The 21706-nt window shown below is 40.3% G+C and overlaps 3 protein-coding genes and 1 non-coding gene across 5 annotated transcripts; 3 read left to right on the top strand and 1 right to left on the bottom strand.

Moving 5' to 3' along the window:
* Positions 1-759: 759 nt before the first annotated feature.
* LOC118491217 lies at positions 760-2105 on the top strand. Its single transcript, XM_035988796.1, has 4 exons — positions 760-1095; positions 1185-1472; positions 1551-1663; positions 2027-2105. Exons 1-4 carry the CDS (start codon positions 760-762, stop codon positions 2103-2105), a joined length of 816 nt encoding a protein of 271 aa, XP_035844689.1.
* A 3887-nt stretch (positions 2106-5992) lies between these two features.
* LOC110875254 (F-box/FBD/LRR-repeat protein At1g13570-like) lies at positions 5993-8532 on the top strand. 2 transcript variants are annotated; one of them, XM_022123454.2, is made up of 5 exons: positions 5993-6141; positions 6358-6939; positions 7427-7659; positions 7807-7977; positions 8081-8532. In XM_022123454.2, the coding sequence occupies exons 1-5, from the start codon at positions 6138-6140 to the stop codon at positions 8213-8215; spliced, it is 1125 nt and encodes a 374-aa protein (XP_021979146.1). In that variant the 5' UTR covers positions 5993-6137; the 3' UTR covers positions 8216-8532. The 2 variants fall into 2 exon arrangements, with proteins under 2 accessions (XP_021979146.1, XP_021979153.1); XM_022123461.2 differs by lacking the exon at positions 7427-7659 and having other exon boundaries at positions 5996-6141; positions 6358-6473.
* A 3091-nt stretch (positions 8533-11623) lies between these two features.
* LOC110929538 lies at positions 11624-13593 on the top strand. Its single transcript, XM_022172698.1, has 3 exons — positions 11624-12020; positions 13102-13267; positions 13356-13593. The coding sequence occupies exons 1-3, from the start codon at positions 11624-11626 to the stop codon at positions 13591-13593; spliced, it is 801 nt and encodes a 266-aa protein (XP_022028390.1).
* Positions 13594-19247: 5654 nt separating this feature from the next.
* On the bottom strand, positions 19248-19354 carry LOC118483068. The gene has a single exon (XR_004869537.1). It is a non-coding gene; the product is annotated as a small nucleolar RNA R71 (small nucleolar RNA).
* Between the last annotated feature and the right edge of the window lie 2352 nt (positions 19355-21706).

The following is a 21706-nucleotide window of genomic DNA, read 5'->3' as shown; positions in this document are numbered from 1 at the left end:
TTTAAAAGGTGACTGGCGCAAACCATCGATGTAAAATGATATATATAATAATGTTTAACAAGTTTTTCTGAACTTGGTGATCAACCTTAAAAAATAGATACTATGCATTAGAACTTGTAGAGGATCATATGAGATGCATAGGTCAAAATTAGAACTTGGTGACAAAATTATCTTTTGTGCAAGACACATAATCATACTTAACAGAAAAAATTAACTGAGTTAGTGTTAAAGGACTAGCAAGTAATATTTTAAAACATTAGCTATAAAACACATCAATTTGATTTTAGAGAAAAATGCAATTTGCGTTCCTGTGGAATATGCCAAACATTAACCTGGGCCCCTAAATTCATTTTTTGGTTTTTTAAGCCCCTGACCTTATAAATTCATAACAGTTTGAGTCCTTCTGTCACACTGCCGTTTGTTTGACTGTTTGAGCAAGGGGTAAGACCGTCTTTTGGATTTATTTCCCTTCTAAAAACCCCAAAATTCAGTATTAAGCCCTAATTTAGTCCCGCCAAAAACAAAGAAAGTTGATTGTGCCAGAGAGAAACCCCAAATCAATGGTGTTCACATGGCGACTTCGTCCTCAAGGTGAATACTACGATCCTGAAGATATATATGGTAAGTTGATTGTGTCTTCCTCCTCAGGGGTATAGTCTGTTTTCGGTTTGTTGAGAATGAGTTTGATGTGTACAAAAACTTGTTGTACGGAGTAGCATGCAAGACATCAATGCCATATTTGAAAAGTCAATGAAAGAAATGAAGATTGCAGAGCCTGGTTTCCATGAAAAGCTATCAAATATCCCAGCAAGAAGTTGGTCAAAAGCACACTTTTCAGGTAGGGCCAAATGTGACATATTGTTGAATAATATATGTGAAGTGTTCAATAGGCGGTTGATAGGAGCCAGAGACAAACCTGTAATCACATGTTTAGAGTTCATAAGAGTGTACATGACCAAAAGAATTGTGAATGTAAAGAAGATTCAAGCTAAAGCTCATGGTCCATTAACTCCTCATGCTCAAGAAGTGTTTAATAAGATCAAAGAAGAAGCCTCACAACTCAATGTTTTAATGGTGGATGCAGTACAGTACCAGGTATGTGTATTGCAGTTTGACCAAATAAGACCCTTTACTAGTTGTATTGCACTTTGACCATTTCAATGTTGGATACTGATTTTGTGTAGGTGAATAGCTCAAGATCCCAGTGTGTTGTTAATGTGAAGAACAAAACATGCACCTGCAGAAAGTGGGATTTAACTAGCATGCCATGTAAACATGCAGTGGCTGCTATCAATGATATGGCCAGAAATGATATTAGGATAGGGGTGCCCGAAGAATTGGTTGATGAAGTGTATTGGTTATCCACATGGAAGAAGGTTTATGAGAATGTGATTAATCCAATTCCCGGGCCTGAGAATTGGATAACCTCACAATGTCCCACCAAACTTCTGCCTCCCAAACACCATAAGCAGGTTAGTGGTTTTTAATAGGTAATCTCATTTATAACAGCTTACCTTTTCTATTTTTAATTGTAGTATAATGACAAATAGGTTGGGAGGCCACAAAAGAAGAGAAAGAAATCAGTTGGTGAGGCTGAAGTTGAAGCTCATTTTGATAGTGAGAGAAAAATGACATGGAAGGGCAACACAACCAAGTGCAGCAAGTGCGGAAATTTGGGACACAACAGTAGGACATGCAAGGGGTAGGGTGGGGAGAATGTTGTACATGCACCAAGTGAGGATCAAGTTGCAGGTGGAGAAAACAAAACCAGGAAGGGCAAGTGTAGCAAGTGTGGAACCTTGGGTCATAACAGTAGGACATGCAAGGGCTAGGGAGGGGAGAATGTTCAAGAATCTCAAACTGCAACACAAGGTGCACCAAGTTCGAGTGAAGCTTAGTTAGGTTGATTTCAATGGTTTAAGACTTGATTATGTTTTGTGAATTACTTGTTTATGTATGGTTTAAGACCTGTTTATGTAGTGGCTGCTATAAGAATTGTTTATGCAGTTTATGTTTTGTAATGCAGTTCAACTGCAGTTTATGTTCGTAATGCAGTTTATGTTATGCTGCTCTTGGTAATGCAGTTAATGTATCAAACACATTGAGTCTCAACCACAACTAAATTTCATTAAACGTATCAAACACATGCCGAGTCTCATCCAATCGGTCAATACAAACATTTAAAACCCTAACAATCTACTTCCAATGAGCATCATCATTTGACCATTCGGAGTCAGAAGAAGGCTCCCCCTGTAACAACCCGCACCTTCGTGCGTTGTTAGTACTCGATACACTCGTTACGCCTAGCACCAAAGATTCAGATCATAATGTAACTATATCAGATATATCGCTAAATCGAAGTATAATCGAATAATTACGCATATTCTATCGCTATTACAAACCTATTTTCGTAAATTATAACACTCACGATGTTGTTGAGTGAGGACTTAATCTACCCTCCTCGATAACTGTGAGGTGTCAGAACGTAAACAACCAACGCTAACAAGGACTATCGGGTGAGTACCATGCCCCCAGCCGTCATGACGATGATGACAATACGAGCAAGTAGTACCCCGATAATCTTTGTGACACATCACATCGAAGAACGCACTCGAAGGCACGCGTAACTCGATCATCGCACCGAATATTGGTTATATAGATACGTATATATGGCCCTTTGTGATTAATTATAATAAATAACTAAATAATTAAATAATTATATAAAAATACGGCCCAAACAGTCGAAAACGTGCCAAAAACGAGGACTAAAGGCCTCCGTACGGACGGGCCAGCCAAACGGCTGGGCCAGTCGATCGGACGGGCAAGCCGATCGGCTGGGCCGCCCGATCGAACAGGCCAGCCGATCGGCTGGGCCGCCCGATCGGACAGAACAGCCAACCGGCTGGGCCGCCCAATCGAACGGACCAGCCGATCGACTGGGCCGTCCGATCGGACAGGCCAGCCAATCGGCTGGGCTGGCCGACCGAACGGGCCAGCCGATCCGGCCCGCCTTTCCTCCTTTCCTCTCCTACCTTGCCTATAAATACCCCTCTTCAACCCCAAACACTTGTTGTTGCTGCTACTACTCGACCAAGACGTTCCAGCCCCTTAATCTCCCGATTTCTCACGATTCTTGTAAGTTTTTAACTCAAATCTTGTACTACTTCGATCTATACGCAATCCTTCATCTTTCTATCTTTCAAAATCCGACTTCTAACCATGAAATCATCGGATTTGGGGTGTTCTAGGGTGATGTCACCATGAAGTTCTTCAAGAGTGATGTCATCCCATGAAGAACAACTCAGATCCGAATGGTTTCCATACGATTTTACATAAATCTCGCCTAAATCTATGTTTTCTAATCAAGAAGTTACGGATTTGAGATGTTCTAAGAGTGATGTCATCATGAAGTTCTTACGAACTTTAAGTGTTGGCCTCATTCCACCAAGAACAACTCAGATCTGAGAAATCCCATAAAGATAATCAAGGTTTTCACATCAGATCTAAACCTAAAAACGGTAGAGACAGAGCTTAGACCGACCTTCTACTCATTCCTAGTGTCGTGTTGGCCAAGGATCTGATTCCTACCGAAGAGACGACCAATTTCGGGTTAAACACGGAAAAACTGCCAAGGACGGCCAGTTCTGATGAAACGGGGTGATTCCCGGCCGTAGAACAGGTCGTAATTGATGGGATTTCAGTTGTTCAACACGTCACAACAACGTCCCGACCAAAACACCGAAGAACACTCGAAAATCATCGAAAACAGCTGGACAGGCTGGCCGATCGAGCGGCCCAGCTGATCGAGCGGCCCAGCCGATCGGCTGGACCAGCCGATCGAACGGCCCACTCGATCGAACGGCCCACTCGATCGAGCAGCCTGGCCGATCGAGCGGTCCATCCGAATGGGCCAGCTCAATCCAACTTTTCGTTCAATTTCACGTAATTCGATACCGTTTAACGCGTAACCCAATACTTATGCAATTAGTCTGCAATCAGGACATTCTCAGGCACCATCCCGTCAATCCAACCGAATACGCACTGTGAGTATACTTGACCCCTTTTTATCGAACTTTGGGTGTAACATACGTTCCTTATAAATCGAACTTATCAAACGAATGATTCAATTGGACAATTTATCATTTGCGAATAACTGTTTGCATAGATATACGTGATGCTAGTTCCATGTATGCTAGGACTTATACTCGTGACGTCCCACCACAACTAGTATAGTACTATTTCGCCCGACGGGGTCTAGTTATGCCATCGAAGAGTCGAGCATCGAGGACTTAGCTGGTAGTATCAGTTTTGTGAGTATATATGTCGTGTATTACGTTTATGCATATGGAAATTCGCAGCACATTTTAATCTATTATATAGCAAACCTGTATACTCGCCAATACTTTTGTATTGACATTATTTTAACGCATGTTGCAGGTTTAGTCGAAGTCTACATCAAATCAAGCTAGGAAGTCTAGAAACTCATCTAAAATCTAGGTTGTCGGATTTGAATTGTTTGAGAGGACAAGAAATCTGTGATAACTTATGTGATTGTATTGTTTGTTAGTATGGGATAACAAATGTAATAAATATTATCGCAATATAGTTGTTATGGATTCTCTTGAGCAATCTGATTCGCCTAGTGCCGCGCCCCGATGATTCCGCCATCGGTTGAGGTGTGACACCCCCGCGTACGGATCATGGTACCAATCATCCTCCGGTGGTTGAACTGCACATTCCCACCTAGCCCATTCCAACTCTTCTGAGTCATAGTCCGCTGCTGGATCTGGAAGAGACGCTTCATACTCTGCTTTCAACACTTCTATCACAACATCATAGTCATCAAACCACTCATCCTTCAGCACAGACGACACTAAGTCCAACTCATTGTCAGCCACTTCCTCAACCAATTCGTTATTCTACACATCAATGGCAACATTCATAGCATTAAACTGATACTAAACTTGTTCATTCATACATTAACCAAAAAAAGACACAAACCAACATTCATTACATTAACAAAAAAAGACACATAACCAACATTCACTACATTAAACTAAAAATACACATAAACCACCACAATCATTAACCAAGTAAACAATAAACACATCTTCAAAAACATCACTTCCTTAGCTTTCTTAATTGCTAAATCATCTTTGTTTTCCATGTTCCTTAACAATACGGGTATTACCTTCTCACAACCAGAGCATGAATTTGAAGGTGGAGATGAAGGTGTATCAGCCCACCGTATAAAACCACAATCTTTCTTCTGTAAAAACACATCAATCGGCAAATAGCCATATAATTAACTTCAATCTTTCTTCTATAATTTTAACTTACACAGCATAAGAAGCGTCGATTTGGATTAGCTTCAGTCTTTGAAACGTTGTACCAAGTCGCTGCACCACATGAACACAGGAATTGAGAAGCTTCCCCACCCTGAGATGATTTCTTGTTGGAGCTTGCAGCGGATTTTTGAGACATCTTCACAATAGATCAGGTTGGATCGATCGATTTGGGAATTAGGGTTAGGGTTCGTATGAGATCAGTTGTCTTATGAATCAGTTTGATCAATTTAGGGAATTAGGGATTATATGTATGTATCATTAAGGGTATAAAGGACATTTCACAATAGTCAAACAGACGGAAGTCTGACGGAAGGACTCAGAGTGTTATGAATTTATAAGGTCAGGGGCTCAAAAAACCAAAAAATGAATTCAGGAGCTCAGGTTGATGTTTGACATATACCACAGGGAAGCAGATTGCATTTTTCTCTCTTGATTTTATCTGCATAGTACCGCTTGAAATTGGCTCTATATAGGGCATCTTTGGCTTAGCTTATTTTCAACTTTTGCAAAAGGACTTTTGTCCAAAATAAGTCAGGAAATCCTGACTTTTGACGAATCCAAAGGAATTTTGCCCTTCAAAAGGAAAGCCAAACACTTTTCAAAAGTATTTTTACGCTTCAAAAGTCCTTTTATCCTCAAAATAAGGAACCCCAAACACCGAAAAAAAAAAAAAAAAAACACTTGCAGTTCACTCTCTTTTACCCCCTTTTTTTATCTTCGGAGCCCTAAATTCCCGTTCTTTGAAGTTTCCAATCCCCAACTAGTTGATCGCTTGAGAGTTTCCAATTCATGGGTAAGTTGTACTAGTTCACACACCTGCATTATTGTATCTCTTTCTTTTATTATCATTATAATATATTGTTGTTTACGTTTTAGTGAGATTCTGTTCAAACTATCCTCTATTATGTGATTTCATAGTGTTCTCTAAACAAGCATTGTTCTAGATTCTAGTTAAATTCATAAACTCTGTTTACTTTTGAAGTCATGGTTTTGTTGAATGTAATGATAGATAATCGTCATACAAGGAGGAGGTTTGTAAGCTCCTCTGCTGACAAGGACATAATCAGTAACTTGCCTGAGGATTTGCTAGACCCGATTTTAGAGCGGCTCCCAGTTAAAGATGCTGTAAGGACAAGTGTTTTATCTAGAAAGTGGAGATACAGATGGACCACTATGAAGACACTGTTTCTCTATAAGCAATTCTCTCAACAGTTTTTAAAAACTGGAGCCTTCAGTTGTAATGGGTTTATTAGGGTTTTAAACCAGATTATGATCCTTCACAGTGGTCCCATTTTCAAATTTGTTCTCCATATACCAAAAGAGATATTTCTTGATAGTCTCAAAGAAGTTGATCAATGGATGTTAATCCTATCAAGGAATAATGTTAGGGAACTCCACATTGTGAACTCCAATCGGGTTTATCATATTCCATCCTCCGTATTCTCTTGTCTACAATTGACAAAGCTGAACTTGTTTACCTGTATTTTCAAGCCACCACCTGCGTTTAAGGGATTTCCCAATCTTCAAGATATTAAATTAATGCATGTTGATTTCGGGGTTAATTTAGGTGGAACTGTAATCAACTTACCACCATGGTTGCAGAAATCGGCCTAGGCGGCCGATTAATCGGCGCCTAGGCGCTAGGCGGTCATCTACTGCCTAATTTTGAGCTAGGCGGTCAATTAATCGGTCATGGTAAAAAATCGGTCAATATCGGTCCTAGGCGGTCAAAATCGGTCCTAGGCGGTCAAAAATCGGATTAATCGGACAATATTAGTCGGTCAAAATCGATAAAAATCGGTCCTAGTCGGTTCTAGGCGGTCCTAGGCGGTCCTAGACGGTCAAAATTGGTCAAAATCGGTAAAAATCGAACCATACTATCTGAAACTTGAAGTATTTATGTGAATTTTGAAGTATTATTTTTATATTATTGGGTATATATATATAATTTTGAAAAAATACATATAAAAATCCCATTCCGATTAATCCCGATTAATCCTGATTAATCCCGATTAATCCCTAGGCTGTACCTCACCGCCCGACTAGCGCCTAGCGCCTTCTACAACATTGCTTACCACAACTTAAGAATTTGATACTTTATGGTTGTCGCAATGTTAACAACTTCAACATCAAGGCTGAAAAATTGCAGAATTTGCGTGTCAACGGTTGCCCTGATGCCAATGCCATGGTGCTCCAATTGTTGCATAGTGAACACCTTAATGCAGTTTATATATGTCGTCTGTCAAAATCCGTAAAAGATTTATTTCAAGTTAAAAGATTTAGTTTTACTATTGATAGTTATTTTCTCAAGGTATGATACAAACTTTTATATTAGAATGCTTAACCTTCGTTTTTTGTCAGTCACAAACTAGCATTTGCACAAAAGATTTATAGTTTGTTAGTCTGATACAGTCCTCATGTTATTTCGGTAACTTAAAATCTCACTTTCACCGCACAGATTTTGGCTGCAGAAAAGTTTCCAAACTCGCTTCCACATGTGGTACAATGCTTACAGGAACTGGAGTTCACAAGTTTTAGTTTCGGAGATTTGAATCAACTTCAAGGTGCTCTATCTATGCTTCGGAACTCACCTTGTTTGAAAAGACTTCTTGTGACCCATATGCCGATGGTAAGGAGGGCTAAAGTTTGATAAAAGTTTATTGGCTTATATAGTAAGTAAACAATTAGATGGTAAGACATAATATCACTTTTGTATTGTATTGTATTTGTAGGGACAAGAGGCTGATTTGCAATTAACATCTAACTACTTAGAATCCCCTGACTGTCTGGATCAGACATTGCTCAAGTTGCAAACTGTAGAAATGACATATTTAGAAGGGTCAAGACCAGAGCTCCTCTTTGTATAGCTTCTGCTCGATCATTCTCCACATCTTGAAAGTATGATTATCAGACCAAGTGCAAAGGTTGATGCTGAGAAAAGGCACAACATTGCAAAGGATGTTTTGATGTTCCCACGAGCCTCACCAAAAGCAAAAGTGGTCTTCTTGGATCCGGAGCCATAATTCTATAAGAATGTTTTAAGTGCATTGATATCCGGTAGCTATCTCGTAGTTTATATATTGTCTTTTATTTAACCTTTTTGGTATGCAGTTGAAAGAACAATGTATGTTAAGGACGCGTAGCTCTATATATCTAGTTAAGACTAGTGGACTTGGACTCAAAACGGGTGTTGGTCAAACTAGGTTCAGGTCAAAACATATCGCGTTAAAATAGTATCATTCTCGCTCATGTCAAAACAAGTTCCGACCAAAATGGACTCGGGTTGAAGCGAGTCGTTTTAAGAAAAAAAATATCGAAATGAGTTTACCCAACATTATGTTTTTATGGTGGCTAGTGATGTTTGTGAGCGGAGGCAACAAGCGCGACCGAGGTGGAGGTAGTGAACCGCCTGGCGGTGCATGACGGTTATAGGTTAACAAGGGTGGTGATGACTATATGAACATAAATACTTCTTTTAAAAGTTTGGGTCAATGCGCACCAAGTCACTCTTCAATCCAAGAGAAATATGAAACGTTAATTGCTTAACAGCACAACAGGTCAAGCTAACGAGCTATAAATACTATGCCTTTAAACTAGATATATGATTTCTTTGAAATATATAAATATGGCATAATAATAAACTTATATAAAAACATGGTGATATCTATAAATTCTTAACGAACCCGTCACCTTAAATATAGGATTCGACGAATGAACGATCAAAGATAGGATTTATCTTAACAGCATAAAAGGTATGGATTTTTACCCCTCCACTTATTGTTACCACGGAGGATTGTTAGACTATGGGGAATGACGCTTGGGTTTGGGCGTGGGAAACCCACCGAAGCCCTCAACCCCCCACCCATGGGCTTGAGATGGCGTGTGCCCTTTTAGCTTGGCTTTTTGATCGGACGTGGGGCATGCTTGGGTTGATTGGGCTAGTTTTTTTTTTCCGTTGGGGGATGACCGTTATAAAAAAAATTATATTATATACACACAATATTAAACCAACTTAAAACCATTTTCCACAAACCATTTAACATCAAATTCTCTACACCATCTATAATTTCAAAATAAAAATGCAATCTTCAAGTTCGTTAGATTCATATGAGCAATTTGTTTTGTCATCTTCATCCGACGAAGACTTAGTGACGATGCGAGAAGATTAAACAAATTTGAAATCCAGAACTGAGCGGATTTGGTTGAACATATTTGGACGGTTCCGAGATACAACCCCAATGATGATGACGATGGTGATAATTAAAAATCTGAGATGTAGTAGTTTTATTTTATTTGATGTATTTTTTTATTTAATTTGATGTATTTTTATTTAATTTTATTTCATTGTTTTTTTAAATTAATATAACATAAATATGTTTTTTTTATATTTAGTTCATTTATTTAACAAAAGAAATTACAAAAAAAAAGAATATAATAATGACACGTGTCAAGTTATGCCCACAACTCAAGCCCCTCAACTCTCATCTCTTTTGGGGTTTGAGTTGTGGAGCCAACACATGAGACGTGTCAACTCATACCCTCAACCCAAGCTCATCCACTCCCTTGAGTCTTGTAAACCCCATAACATCCCTACTCACTTCCCATCACATATAAAACAACAAAATCATTTAGAACAACACTAAACACTTAGTCTTACACAATTATCTACCATAGTCCATAATTCTCAATTTTAATTTTAAAAAATTCAAGCATCAAGCCCTAATTTTAAATGTGATTACTTGTAACTAAACATTTAAACAAATAAAACATCAAAATCAAATCACTAAAAGTCCAAAACAACAAAAAAAAAAACTTCAAAATACCAAAAAAAAAAAAAACAAACAAACCCTTTTACATCTCTATTCTCACAATCAACACAAAAAAAAAAAAACAAAAAAAAAAAAAAACAATAAATAAACAATGCATACCGATCTTATAAGGGATTCCGACGATTAGAACCTCCTTTTGTGGCCAAAATTTAGGTTTTCCGGCAAAAAATTGTCCGGCCATGGACTGCCCAGGTTGCTAGGGCGAGAGTTCGACTGGAATTGTAAAGACGCTAGCTTTCGATAAACAATTCCCTCAACAGTTTTTAAATATTGGAGCTTTCAGTTGTCATGGGTTTATTCGGGTTATAAGCTAGATTATGATCAAACACAAGGGTCCCATTTTGAAATTTGTTCTCCATATACCAGAACAGATAGTTCTTGATAGCTTCCAAGAAGGTGATCAATGGATGTTAATATCGGAAAGAAGGAAACAAATAGTATATGAGCTAGTGTGTAATATGTAGTCTATATAATCACCATCTTTGTGTAACCCTATTCTTGTATAATACAATTAAATTCAGAAAAATCAAAACCACAGTATCTTTTCTCTATGCCAAACAACATGGTATCAGAGAAAACTTTATGATCCTTGAAAACTCTGTTCGTCAATCTCAAACCAGCAAGACCAAAAACAAACTTCGTTCAAAACCAAATCTCAAACCAAAACCAAAACCAAAAAATCGTTCAACAATCTCAAAAAAATCAGTCATTCAACCAAACCAAGAAAAATCGTTCAAAAACATTGAATACTCCGGTCTGTGATTTACCGTTTTTCCGTTACTGTCACATCGACCGCCGGAAAAACTGCACCAGTTCCCTTTACCCACATTCCTTTTGTCAACAAAACCCTAACCTTTTTCGCCCACGAACCCTCATTGCCACGAACTCTCATTGCCAATGAACCCTCATTGCCACATCCAACGAACCCTCATTGCCACATCCAACGAACCCTCATTGCCACATCCCTTCACCCACGAACTCTCTTTGCCAACGAATCCTCATTGCCTACGAACCTTTGTTTATCCCACGAAGAATATTTTTTTTTTTTTTGGTTAGAATAAAACACAATATTTAACCTTTGTTTTATCCCATGAAGAATAAAACACAATATTTAACCATTCTTCGTTGCCCCATATTGGTTTCATAACATATTGGTTTCAAAAAAAGCTTCCACTATTCAAGGGAAGTATTTGTTCAAAAAAAAAAAAAACAAGAGAAAAAAATAGAGCTCAATCATGGAAAAAACAGTTCTTGGATAAAACACAATATTTAACCATTCTTCGTTGCCCCATATTGGTTTCATAACATACTGGTTTCAAAAAGAAGCTTCCACTATTCAAGGGAAGTATTTGTTCAAAAAAAAAAAAAAAAAAACAAGAGAAAAAAATAGAACTCAATCATGGAAAAAACAGTTCTTGGATATTCGATCTGGTGCCCTCTGACACCATGACATTTGAACCGTTAGACATACTGTCAATGTCCAATCCTCAAAAAACTCAAATCCATACTGCAAACAACGGAACGATGCAAGTGAAAGGAGGAGGAACAATTGAGATTTCACCAACTATGAAATTATCAAATTGTCTTTATGTTCCATCATTGTCGCACAAACTGCTCTCAATTAGCTATATTACCAAAGAGTTAAATTGCACGGTACTAATGCATCCTACTTTCTGCCTTCTACTGGATATCAGGACGGGTGTGATTATTGGACGTGGTACTGATCGCCAAGGATTGTACTACGTGGATGAAGTGGCTCGACAGGGTACTGTGATATTGGCACATGGAACCGAAAATCGAGAAGCCTGGATATGGCATAGACGTTTGGGACACCCATCCAATGGTTATTCACACCTTTTGTTTCCAAAAACTCTTCCCTTCAAATGGGAAAATAGATTGTGATACCTGTCTTCGTGTCAAAAGCCATCGACAACCATTTAAACCTAGGAATACGAAAGTTTCTGCACCTTTATCACTAATCCATTCTGATGTGTGGGGTCCTACTCCTGTGATGGGGGGGGGGCAGGGTCTTCGGTACTTTATACTATTCGCGGATGATTGCACTCGCATGACATGGGTATATTTTTTAAAAAACAAATCCGAAGTTTACAAAAAATTTATCACGTTTTATGCTATGATTCAAACTCAATTCCGAACTCAAATTCAAATCCTTCGATCCGACAATGGGGGGAGGGGGGAATTTGTCAATACATCCATGAAACAATTCTTTAAAACCAAAGGATTAATTCATCAAACCTCTTGTTCTCATACCCCCGAACAAAACGATGTTTCCAAACGGAAAAACTGTATTATTCTTGAAATAACTCGAGCCCTTTTAATCGAATCCCAGGTTCCTAAGTCTTTCTGGCCGGAGGCAGTTGCAACCTCCGTGTATCTCCTGAATCGACTTCCCACAAAAGCTCTTGAATTTAAAACTCCCTTAGAGTGTCTTTCTAAGTCTGCTAGTATTCCCCATCCTCTTACACTTGAACCTCGAATCTTCGAGTTTACCGCATTTGTCCACATACCCAAAATCAACCAAAACAAGCTCGGCCTATGTGCTGAGAAATGTGTATTTGTCGGCTATGGGATCGACCAAATAGGTTACCGGTGTTATAATCCAAAAACTCATCAAATGTTCACCACAATGAACGTTGACTTTCTTGAAACAAAATACTTTTATAACACCCAACTCAGTGGTAAGGGGGAGAACAAATGTATAGACACCCTGAGTTGGCTAACCCAACTTCCTTCATCTGAAGAAGAAACAACAGAAAATCATCACAGTACTACGAGTCCTTCAAACACAGCCACACAATCTGCGGAGCACAGTACCACTGAAGAAAGTCCATCCAACGTGATACCTAAGGTAAGAAATACTGAGGACCCTGGATGTTCTACGTTTTATAACCATGAGATAACAGGGGAACACATAGAACCGACAACAACGGAACCTACTCCACAGGCTGAACCAGATGTGGAACAGGGTGAACCAGACTTGGAAGAGGTTGAAAAAGTCGTTGAACATGTGGAACCAGTTGCAGCAGAGACAACCGGAAGATACCCTCTCCCTCCTAGAGCCAATAAGGGGTCCCTCTAAAACGGTACTCGCCAGAGAGGCAAACTAGTACCTCAAGGTATCTTGTAGCTAATATAGTTAATGGGAACTTATTAACAGTGCGAAAGCATTCGTCACCTCTCTATACTCCGAACAAATACCTGGCTCTGTAAAGGAAGCACAAGGTAAGAAGAACTGGAAAGAAGCTCTGGAAACAGACATGCAAGCTCTTATGAAAAACAATACGTGGGAAAAGTGCATTCCCCCAAAAGGAAAGAAAACAGTTGGCTGCCGTGGGTGTATTCAATTAAGTATAAACCAGATGGTTCTATTAGAAGATACAAAGCTTGACTTGTAGCCAAAGGGTACACTCAGACGTATGGGATCGATTACTCTTAGACGTTTTCTTCGGTTGCAAAGATGGACACCATCAGAGTCCTCTTCTCCATGGAAGCAAATAAGAATTGGCCTCTCCATCAGTTTGATGTTACAAATGGATTTATCCATGGAGACCTAGCGGAAGAAGTCTACATGGAAGCACCTCCAGGTTTTTCAGGGGCGGTTTTAAAGATAAGGAGGTTTGTCAGTTGAAAAAATCTCTATACGGGCTAAAACAGTAACCTCGGACCTGGTTTGGAAAGTTCACCTTGGCCATGAAAGAATACGGGTATTACCAAAGTAACGCTGATCATACCCTATTCCTCAAAAGAAGAAACGACCTCATAACCTGCCTGATCATATATGTAGACGACATTATTATCACCGGAAATGATGTGGAAGAGATAACACGGCTGGAAAAGAATTTGTTTTCAAAGTTTGAAATGAAAGACCTTGGGAATCTCAAGTATTTCCTCAAATAGAAGTTCTCAGGTCTAAACGGGAGATTTTCATCTGCCAAAAGAAGTAGGTCCTTAATCTCCTGGCGGAAACTAGTTTGATTGATTGTAAACCAACAGATACGCCAATGGTGGTGAACAACAATCTTTACATGGAACTTAATGGCGAGCTTGCAGATAAAGAAAGGTACCAACGGCTCATGGGCAAGTTAATTTATCTCTCCCACACTTGCCCTGATAAAGCTTATGCAGTTGGAGTGGTAAGTTAGTTTATGCACTAACCGCAAGTTACTCACATGGAAGCTGCTTAGAGAATTCTAAGGTATCTAAAGGGAACCGCAGGCCATGGAGTGTTGTTCAAGGCGAATGGACATTTGAACGTTGAGCTCTACACTGACGCCGACTGGGCAGGAGATAAGGGAAATCGACGGTCAACATCAAGGTACTTCTCCTTGGTTGGTGGAAACCTTGTTACCTGGAGGAGTAAGAAACAGAAGGTGGTCGCTCTGTGGAGTGCAGAAGAAGAGTTCAGAGGCATAGCTCGAGGGTTAAGCGAAGTTCTTTGGATCAGGAAACTTCTAGAAGACATTGGTTTCTCCCAAAGGACAACACCCAGTAAAATTATGTGCGACAATATAGCTGCAATACAAATCTCAGAAAATCCAGTTCAGCATGATCGAACAAAACACATGGAGGTAGATCGACATTTCATCAAGGAAAAACTGGAGGAAAGGATCATAGAGCTCCCGTATATATCATCAAAAGATCAACTAGCAGACATTCTCACAAAAGCAGTCAACAGAAATGCTTTTAGTAGCTGTTTAAGCCAGTTAAGTATTGGAGATCCCATTACTCAACTTGAGGGAGAGTGTTGATGTGCGTGAAGTGTGTTATATTTTAGGTGTATATCTTAAGCCCTTTTTACACTTTTTTAGCCAAATTTTAAATTTATAACACACGATATTTACTAACACTAAACACACGTATGGGCAAGTGCACCCATCGTGGACGTACTATAGTGTTGGTAAGATACCGAGGTCGTCAAAGGACACAAGAGCTTTTAGTACCGGTTTATCCTCAACGTCTAATCAAATCAAAATGTTAGAAAATATTTTTAAACTAAGAAAATAAAACTAAATGCTGAAAAATAAAAATAAAAACAGATAGACAAGATGAATCACTTGGATCCGACTCGTGTATTAGTATAACCTTTGATTATTTTCGCACTTTTCCTCTTGTTTAAGAGATTATCTTAGTTATTGTAGTAGGCCCCTCTTTTGAAGGCGACGTTACTCTCAACCCAGTAGTTTGAGTCAGCAAGGATACAATCCTAAAGGGTCGGATTATTGAAAGATAATGAATTAAGTTATTAATGCAAATTATGGTAGGCCCCTCTTTTGGAGGTGACGTTACCCTCGACTAAGTAGTCTGAGTCAGCAAGGATACAATCCTAAATAGTCGGGTTATAGTATTAATAGTAGTTAACTTATGAGGGGTCAAAGAGTTTGGATCCCCGCCATCCAATACCTTTGGGTATTGAAGGAGATCCTACTAAATTTGACCCAGGTCCCTTGTAGAACCTCTAAACGCTGAACAAGGGCAAGACCCTTACCAAACCATTCCCTTAACCCCGGACCAGGTAGCCAACATACCTCCATATAGACCGTGGAGATATGAATGGTGAAAATCTTTTATTTTATATAGACAGTAAAATAATGCCAAGACACCACGGACAAACGATAAGGAAAAGTCACCTTCAATATAAGCAACTAGTTATTAAAGTCATTAATACAAAACCAAATAAAAAGTGCAAAAGATTAAAAATAAAAGGTAATATACTAAACACTTGTCTTCACCAAGAGATGTAAGAGACTTAGGCAACCATGGCCATGATTGTCAAGAACTCTTACGATCAATCTTGGATCCCGATACGACTCACACACTCTATGATGGACAATGGATGATGGTGGTGGATGATGGTGTTGTAATGGTGGTGGGTGGTGGATGAAGTGTGAGAAAGGTGGTGTGCCAAGGGATGAGTTGCAATGAATCCAAGCACTCCTATTTATAAGCTGAACAGAGGCCTGGGCACGGCCCCGTGCCTGTCTGACACTATCTCTCCTCATTAATTGTAATTCGCAATTACAATTAATGCGCCTGCTGTAGACACGCCCCCGTGTTCACTGGGCACGGCCCCGTGGTGGGCAATAGAAGCTTCTATAGGTTTGTCTTTTCTGCTGCTTCTTGGGCACGGCCCCGTGCTCGCTGAGCACGGGGCGTGTTCAGTTTTCTGCCTTCTCTGTTTTGCTTGGGAAGATGCTGTTGAGGGGTCGGGCAATCCACTTTTGTTCCTTTTCTTGTATTCATGCTAGATTTAGCTGTCTTTTTGCTTCTTTTGTTAATTTGAGCTCATTTAATTCTGAAAATACAAAAGGAAGACAAAAACACACTTTTTCCAACATTAGTACTTAAAAAGGGTTAGTTTTATGCCTTATTTGATTCAATTTATATGTTGCATTTTACACACATCAAATATCCCCACACTTGAATTTTTGCTTGTCCTCAAGCAAAACTCTTTAATATGTGGCTGATGTGTGTAAAATGCAACATATAAATCACATCAATTAAGGCATAAAACTAACCCTTTTTAAGTACTAATGTTGGAAAAAGAGTGTTTTTGTCTTCCTTTTGTATTTTCAGGATGAAATGAGCTCAAAATCACAAAAGAAGCAAAAAGACAGCTAATTCTACCATAAATACAAGAAAAGGAACAAAAGTGGACTGCCCGGACCCTCAACGGCACCTCCCAAGGCAAAGGAGAAGAAACAGAGTCTGAACACGCCCCGTGTCCAGCGAACACGGGGGCGTGCCCAGGAAGCAGCAGAAAAGACAAACCAGTAGAAGCTTCCATTGCCCACCACGGGGCCGTGTCCAGCGAGCACGGGGGCGTGGTGAAAGTACAGCAGGCGCATTAATTGTAATTCGCAATTACAATTAATGAGGAGAGAGAGTGTCAGGCGGGCACGGGGCCGTGTCCAGCGGACACGGGGCCGTGTCCAGCCTTCTGTTCAGCCTATAAATAGAGGAGCTTGGCTTCATTCTCTCTCATCCCTTGGCACACCACCTCTCTCACACCTCATCCACCACCCACCACCACCATAACACCATCATCCACCACCATCATCCATTGTCCATCGTAGAGTGTGTGAGTCGTCTCGGGATCCAAGATTGATCGTAAGAGTTCTTGACAATCAAGGCCATGTTTGCCTAAGTCTCTTACATCACTTGGTGAAGACAAGTGTTTAGTATAATACTTTTTATTTTTAATCTTTTGCACTTTTTATTTGGTTTTGTATTAATGACTTTAATAACTAGTTACTTATGTTGAAGGTGATCTTTCCTTATCGTTTGTCCGTGGTGTCTTGGCATTATTTTACTGTCTATATAAAATAAAAGATTTTCACCATTCATATCTCCACGGTCTATATGGAGGTATGTTGGCTACCTGGTCGGGGGTTAAGGGAACGGTTTGGTAAGGGTCTTGCCCTTGTTCAGCGTTTAGAGGTCCTGCTTGGGACCTGGGTCAAATTTAGTAGGATCTCCTTCAATGCCCATAGGTATTGGATGGCGGGGATCCAAACTCTTTGACCCCCTCATAAGTTAACTACTATTAATACTATAACCCGGCTATTTAGGACTGTATCCCTGCTGACTCAGACTACTTAGCCGAGGGTAACGTCACCGTCAAAAGCGGGGCCTACCACAATTTGCATCAATAACTTAATTCATTATCTTTCAATAATCCGACCCTTTAGGATTGTATCCTTGCTGACTCAAACTACTGGGTTGAGGGTAACGTCGCCTTCAAAAGGGGGGCCTACTACAATAACTAAGATAATCTCTTAAACAAGTGCAAAAGTGCGAAAATAATCAAAGGTTATACTAATACACATGTCGGATCCAAGTGATTCATCTTGTCTATCTGTTTTTATTTTATTTTATTTTTCAGCATTTAGTTAGTTTTTACTTTTCTTAGTTTAAAACATTTTTCTAACTTTTTGATTTGATTAGACGTTGAGGATAAACCGGTATTAAAAGCTCTTGTGTCCTTGGACGACCTCGGTATCTTACCAACACTATACTACGTCCACGATGGGTGCACTTGCCCATATGTGTGTTTAGTGTTAGTGAATATCGTGTTTTATAAATTTAAAACTTGGCTAAAAGTGTAAAAAGGGGCTTAAATACTCATCAAAATAATAACACACTTCACGCACATCAAGTTTTTGGCGCCGTTGCCGGGGACACAAGGATTTTAAGAAAGTTAGGAATCAACGGCCTAATCATATTTTTATTTTTCTTTAATTTTTTTAGGATTTTTTTTCTTAGATTTTCAGCTTCTGCAGAGCTCAGCACGGGGCCGTGCCTGGTCGGACACGGGCCGTGCTCAGCAACGTTACTGGCAGTTTTTGTTTTTCAAGTTACAGAAGGCTGACCACGGGGCCGTGCCGGTGCAACACGGGGCCGTGTCCAACTTCCAGTAACTGGGATCTGAAAAACAATCACTGTAATTCCGACCACGGGGCCGTGTTCGCTCAACACGGGGCCGTGGTGAACCTTCTGACCAACGTTCTTTTCTGTTTTTATTGCAGGACTTGGAACCCGACGCCGTCCTCACGTAGTGTATGAGCTCCGGTTCCAATAAAGACATAAAGGAACCGCTAGAAGAACCCGAACGCTTTCTAGAAAAAGGTTAAAAGCCAAAAACCAAGAGAAGGTTTCGGGTGATCCACCCCCAATGGCGGACCAACGTACCCTTATGGATTATCTACGGCCCACCGTAGGTAATCTAGGCGCCGCTATCAATGCTCCGAATGTCGAAGCCAATAACTTCGAACTTCGACCGCATTTGATACAAATGCTCCAAAACTCCGCAACCTTCCACGGGCTTGCGGACGAGGATCCTCATCTACATATAACTAATTTCTTAGAAATATGTGATACCTTTCGGATCAATGGAGCATCAAACGACGCCATCCGCCTCCGTATGTTTCCATTCTCACTAAAAGACCGAGCGAAAGCTTGGCTCAACACCCTCCCAGCTGGATCGGTAAACACCTGGGATGAACTAGCCCAAAAATTTCTATATAAGTATTTCCCTCCTTCTAAAACTGCTAAATTAATGGCTGAAATTAATACATACTCACAAGAGGACGGGGAATCCTTATATGAAACATGGGAAAGGTTCAAGGAGCTATTACGCAAGTGTCCCCATCACGGCCCCGCAATATGGCAACAAGTATCCACTTTCTACAATGGATTGTTGCCACACACTAGGCAGACACTTGATTCTAGCTCCGGGGGACTTTTAGGTAATCGACGCCCACATGAAATATATAATCAGATTGAGGAAATTGCTCAAACCAATTTTCAATGGCACACTCCCCGGGGAAATAAGTCTATCGCCCCGGGCGCCCATAAGGTCGACGAAAGCACCTCTTTACAAGCCCAAATCGAGGCCCTTTCTTCAAAAATAAAAAAATTAGAAATGACAAAAACAGTCTCGGTTATGGCTTGTGAAGGGTGTGGTGGGTCACATGAAAATTGGAGTTGCATGAAAGAAACGGACGATCAACAAGAAATGGTAAACTACATTGATAATAGACCTAGGCCGTCGGGTCCTCCAACGGGAACTTACAACCAAGGATGGCGAAACCACCCAAACCTTGGTTGGAGAGAAACCGGCAATAGTAGTAACCAACAAATCCAACGAACAAACTTTCAGCAATCAAGAAATGAGTCACAAAATTTCACTCAACAACAAGGTGGACGAGAAAGGCTCGAAGATACTATATCTCGCCTCGTCTCCGACACTGATAAGAAAAACTCGGAAAGATTTCTACAATTAGAATCTAATTTTAGGAATCAACAAGCTAGCATTCAAAACATAGAAAAACAAATAAATCAACTAGCACAAAATTTTTCCGAGAGACCGCAAGGCGCATTACCTAGCAATACCGAAACAAACCCAAAGGCGCAAGTTCACCTCATCACACTACGAAACCGCACCGTGGGGCCTGCAGAAGTACCTCCACCAACGGAAGAAACAGTGCCAACACATCTGCAGGAAAAGAACTCTCCCCCATCACCAGAGCCTACCAAGGCTCCTCGAGTTCCGTACCCCGGTAGGTTAATTCGTCAAAAGACCAATGAGCAATTCGCAAAATTCGAAAGTCTGTTAAAACAATTGCATGTCAATATTCCTTTTATCGAAGTCCTAACCCAAATGCCCAAATACTCTAAATTTATGAGGGACTTCCTTACACATAAAAAGAAAATTGAAAATTTGCAATTAGTTAATTTAGGCGAAGAATGCTCTGCCCTCGTACTCAATAAACTACCCCAAAAGAAAATCGATCCCGGGAGTTTCACGATTCCATGCTCAATAGGGGAATCACCCGTTCGCAATGCCTTGGCCGACTTAGGGGCTAGCATTAACCTCATGCCCTCATCGATGTTCAAAAGGCTTGGCTTGGGAACCACGAGCCCTACAAAAATAAGCATACAACTAGCTGATCGATCAGTCAAGTTCCCACAAGGTGTCATCGAGAATGTCTTGGTTAGGGTAAGCAGATTCGTTTATCCAGTTGACTTTGTCATACTCGACATGGAGGAAGACACCGAGGTCCCCCTTATCCTAGGGAGACCCTTCCTTGCCACAGCACAAGCAGTGGTAGACATGAATGACGGGACACTAACTTTGAGGTATGGGGACGATGAGGTGAAATTCGGAGTTGGGAAGAAAATAGAGGACGACGACCCAGTCAATTACATGAAGGTTATTGATTCAAGCTTGGATCCCGCTCTCCGACGGTGTAACTTGGGAAGCAAGGCACTCCACTCAGAAGATATATAACCAGGAATCGGGTCTAGCCAATGACCCTTATAAACGTGGCGCACCACGGAGGCATTCCGCGGATCTATCCTTAGTTTAGTTTAGTTTAATTTTTTAGTTTTTGCAGAATAAAACACACTCATGGTGGTAATGGATGAAAAAGGGAACGAGAAAAATGGAACCATGCACGAAGAACAGAGCAACCCGACAAAAATCTCCATCACAGAAGGCTCAACACGGGCCGTGCCCAACTGACACGGCCCCGTGCTGAGCCCCTGCAGAAAATCACCCAGTTCAGGTAACTGGACACGGGCCGTGTTCAGCGGACACGCCCCCGTGTCCAGGCTTCTGTTTCAATTCTGTAATTTTTGTTACTGGCACTTGACCACGGGGCCGTGCCCGGTGAACACGGGGCCGTGTCCAGGATGCCAGTAACATAAATCTTTGCTTTTTAACCCACTTTTATACATTCTAATCAACCAAAAACATTATTTTTGGACACATTGAGGACAATGTGTAATTTAAGTGGGGGGGGGGGATGCTAAAACCTTGAAATTTTGCAAAATCCTAAACACAAGCCTTACACAAAACTCTATTGGAACCGCTAAACACCCCAAATTTTTTCAAAAACTTTTTCATTTTTTTTATTTACTTGTCTTAGTTTAAGTTGGGAATAACAAGTTCTAAAAAGGTTATATTTTTATAAGTTTACAACCGATAGCGTCGTGATAAAAAGGGAA

The sequence above is a fragment of the Helianthus annuus genome, chromosome 1 (assembly GCF_002127325.2).
Source record: "Helianthus annuus cultivar XRQ/B chromosome 1, HanXRQr2.0-SUNRISE, whole genome shotgun sequence".
NCBI lineage: Eukaryota > Viridiplantae > Streptophyta > Magnoliopsida > Asterales > Asteraceae > Helianthus > Helianthus annuus.
This window is presented reverse-complemented; position numbering and strand designations above follow the sequence as displayed.

What these genes read in the sequence shown, in the direction of transcription:
- LOC118491217 (XM_035988796.1), top strand. Translation starts at nt 760, where the DNA reads ATGAAGATTGCAGAGCCTGGTTTCCATGAAAAGCTATCAAATATCCCA. An exon ending in TGGATGCAGTACAGTACCAG is followed by an intron (nt 1,096 to 1,184) that starts GTATGTGTATTG and finishes GATTTTGTGTAG; the next exon opens with GTGAATAGCTCAAGATCCCA. An exon ending in CTCCCAAACACCATAAGCAG is followed by an intron (nt 1,473 to 1,550) that starts GTTAGTGGTTTT and finishes AATGACAAATAG; the next exon opens with GTTGGGAGGCCACAAAAGAA.
- LOC110875254 (XM_022123454.2), top strand. An exon ending in TTGATAGTTATTTTCTCAAG is followed by an intron (nt 7,660 to 7,806) that starts GTATGATACAAA and finishes TTCACCGCACAG; the next exon opens with ATTTTGGCTGCAGAAAAGTT. An exon ending in TTGTGACCCATATGCCGATG is followed by an intron (nt 7,978 to 8,080) that starts GTAAGGAGGGCT and finishes TTGTATTTGTAG; the next exon opens with GGACAAGAGGCTGATTTGCA.
- LOC110929538 (XM_022172698.1), top strand. Translation starts at nt 11,624, where the DNA reads ATGACATTTGAACCGTTAGACATACTGTCAATGTCCAATCCTCAAAAA. An exon ending in TTTGGGACACCCATCCAATG is followed by an intron (nt 12,021 to 13,101) that starts GTTATTCACACC and finishes ATGAGATAACAG; the next exon opens with GGGAACACATAGAACCGACA. An exon ending in CCTCCTAGAGCCAATAAGGG is followed by an intron (nt 13,268 to 13,355) that starts GTCCCTCTAAAA and finishes ACTTATTAACAG; the next exon opens with TGCGAAAGCATTCGTCACCT.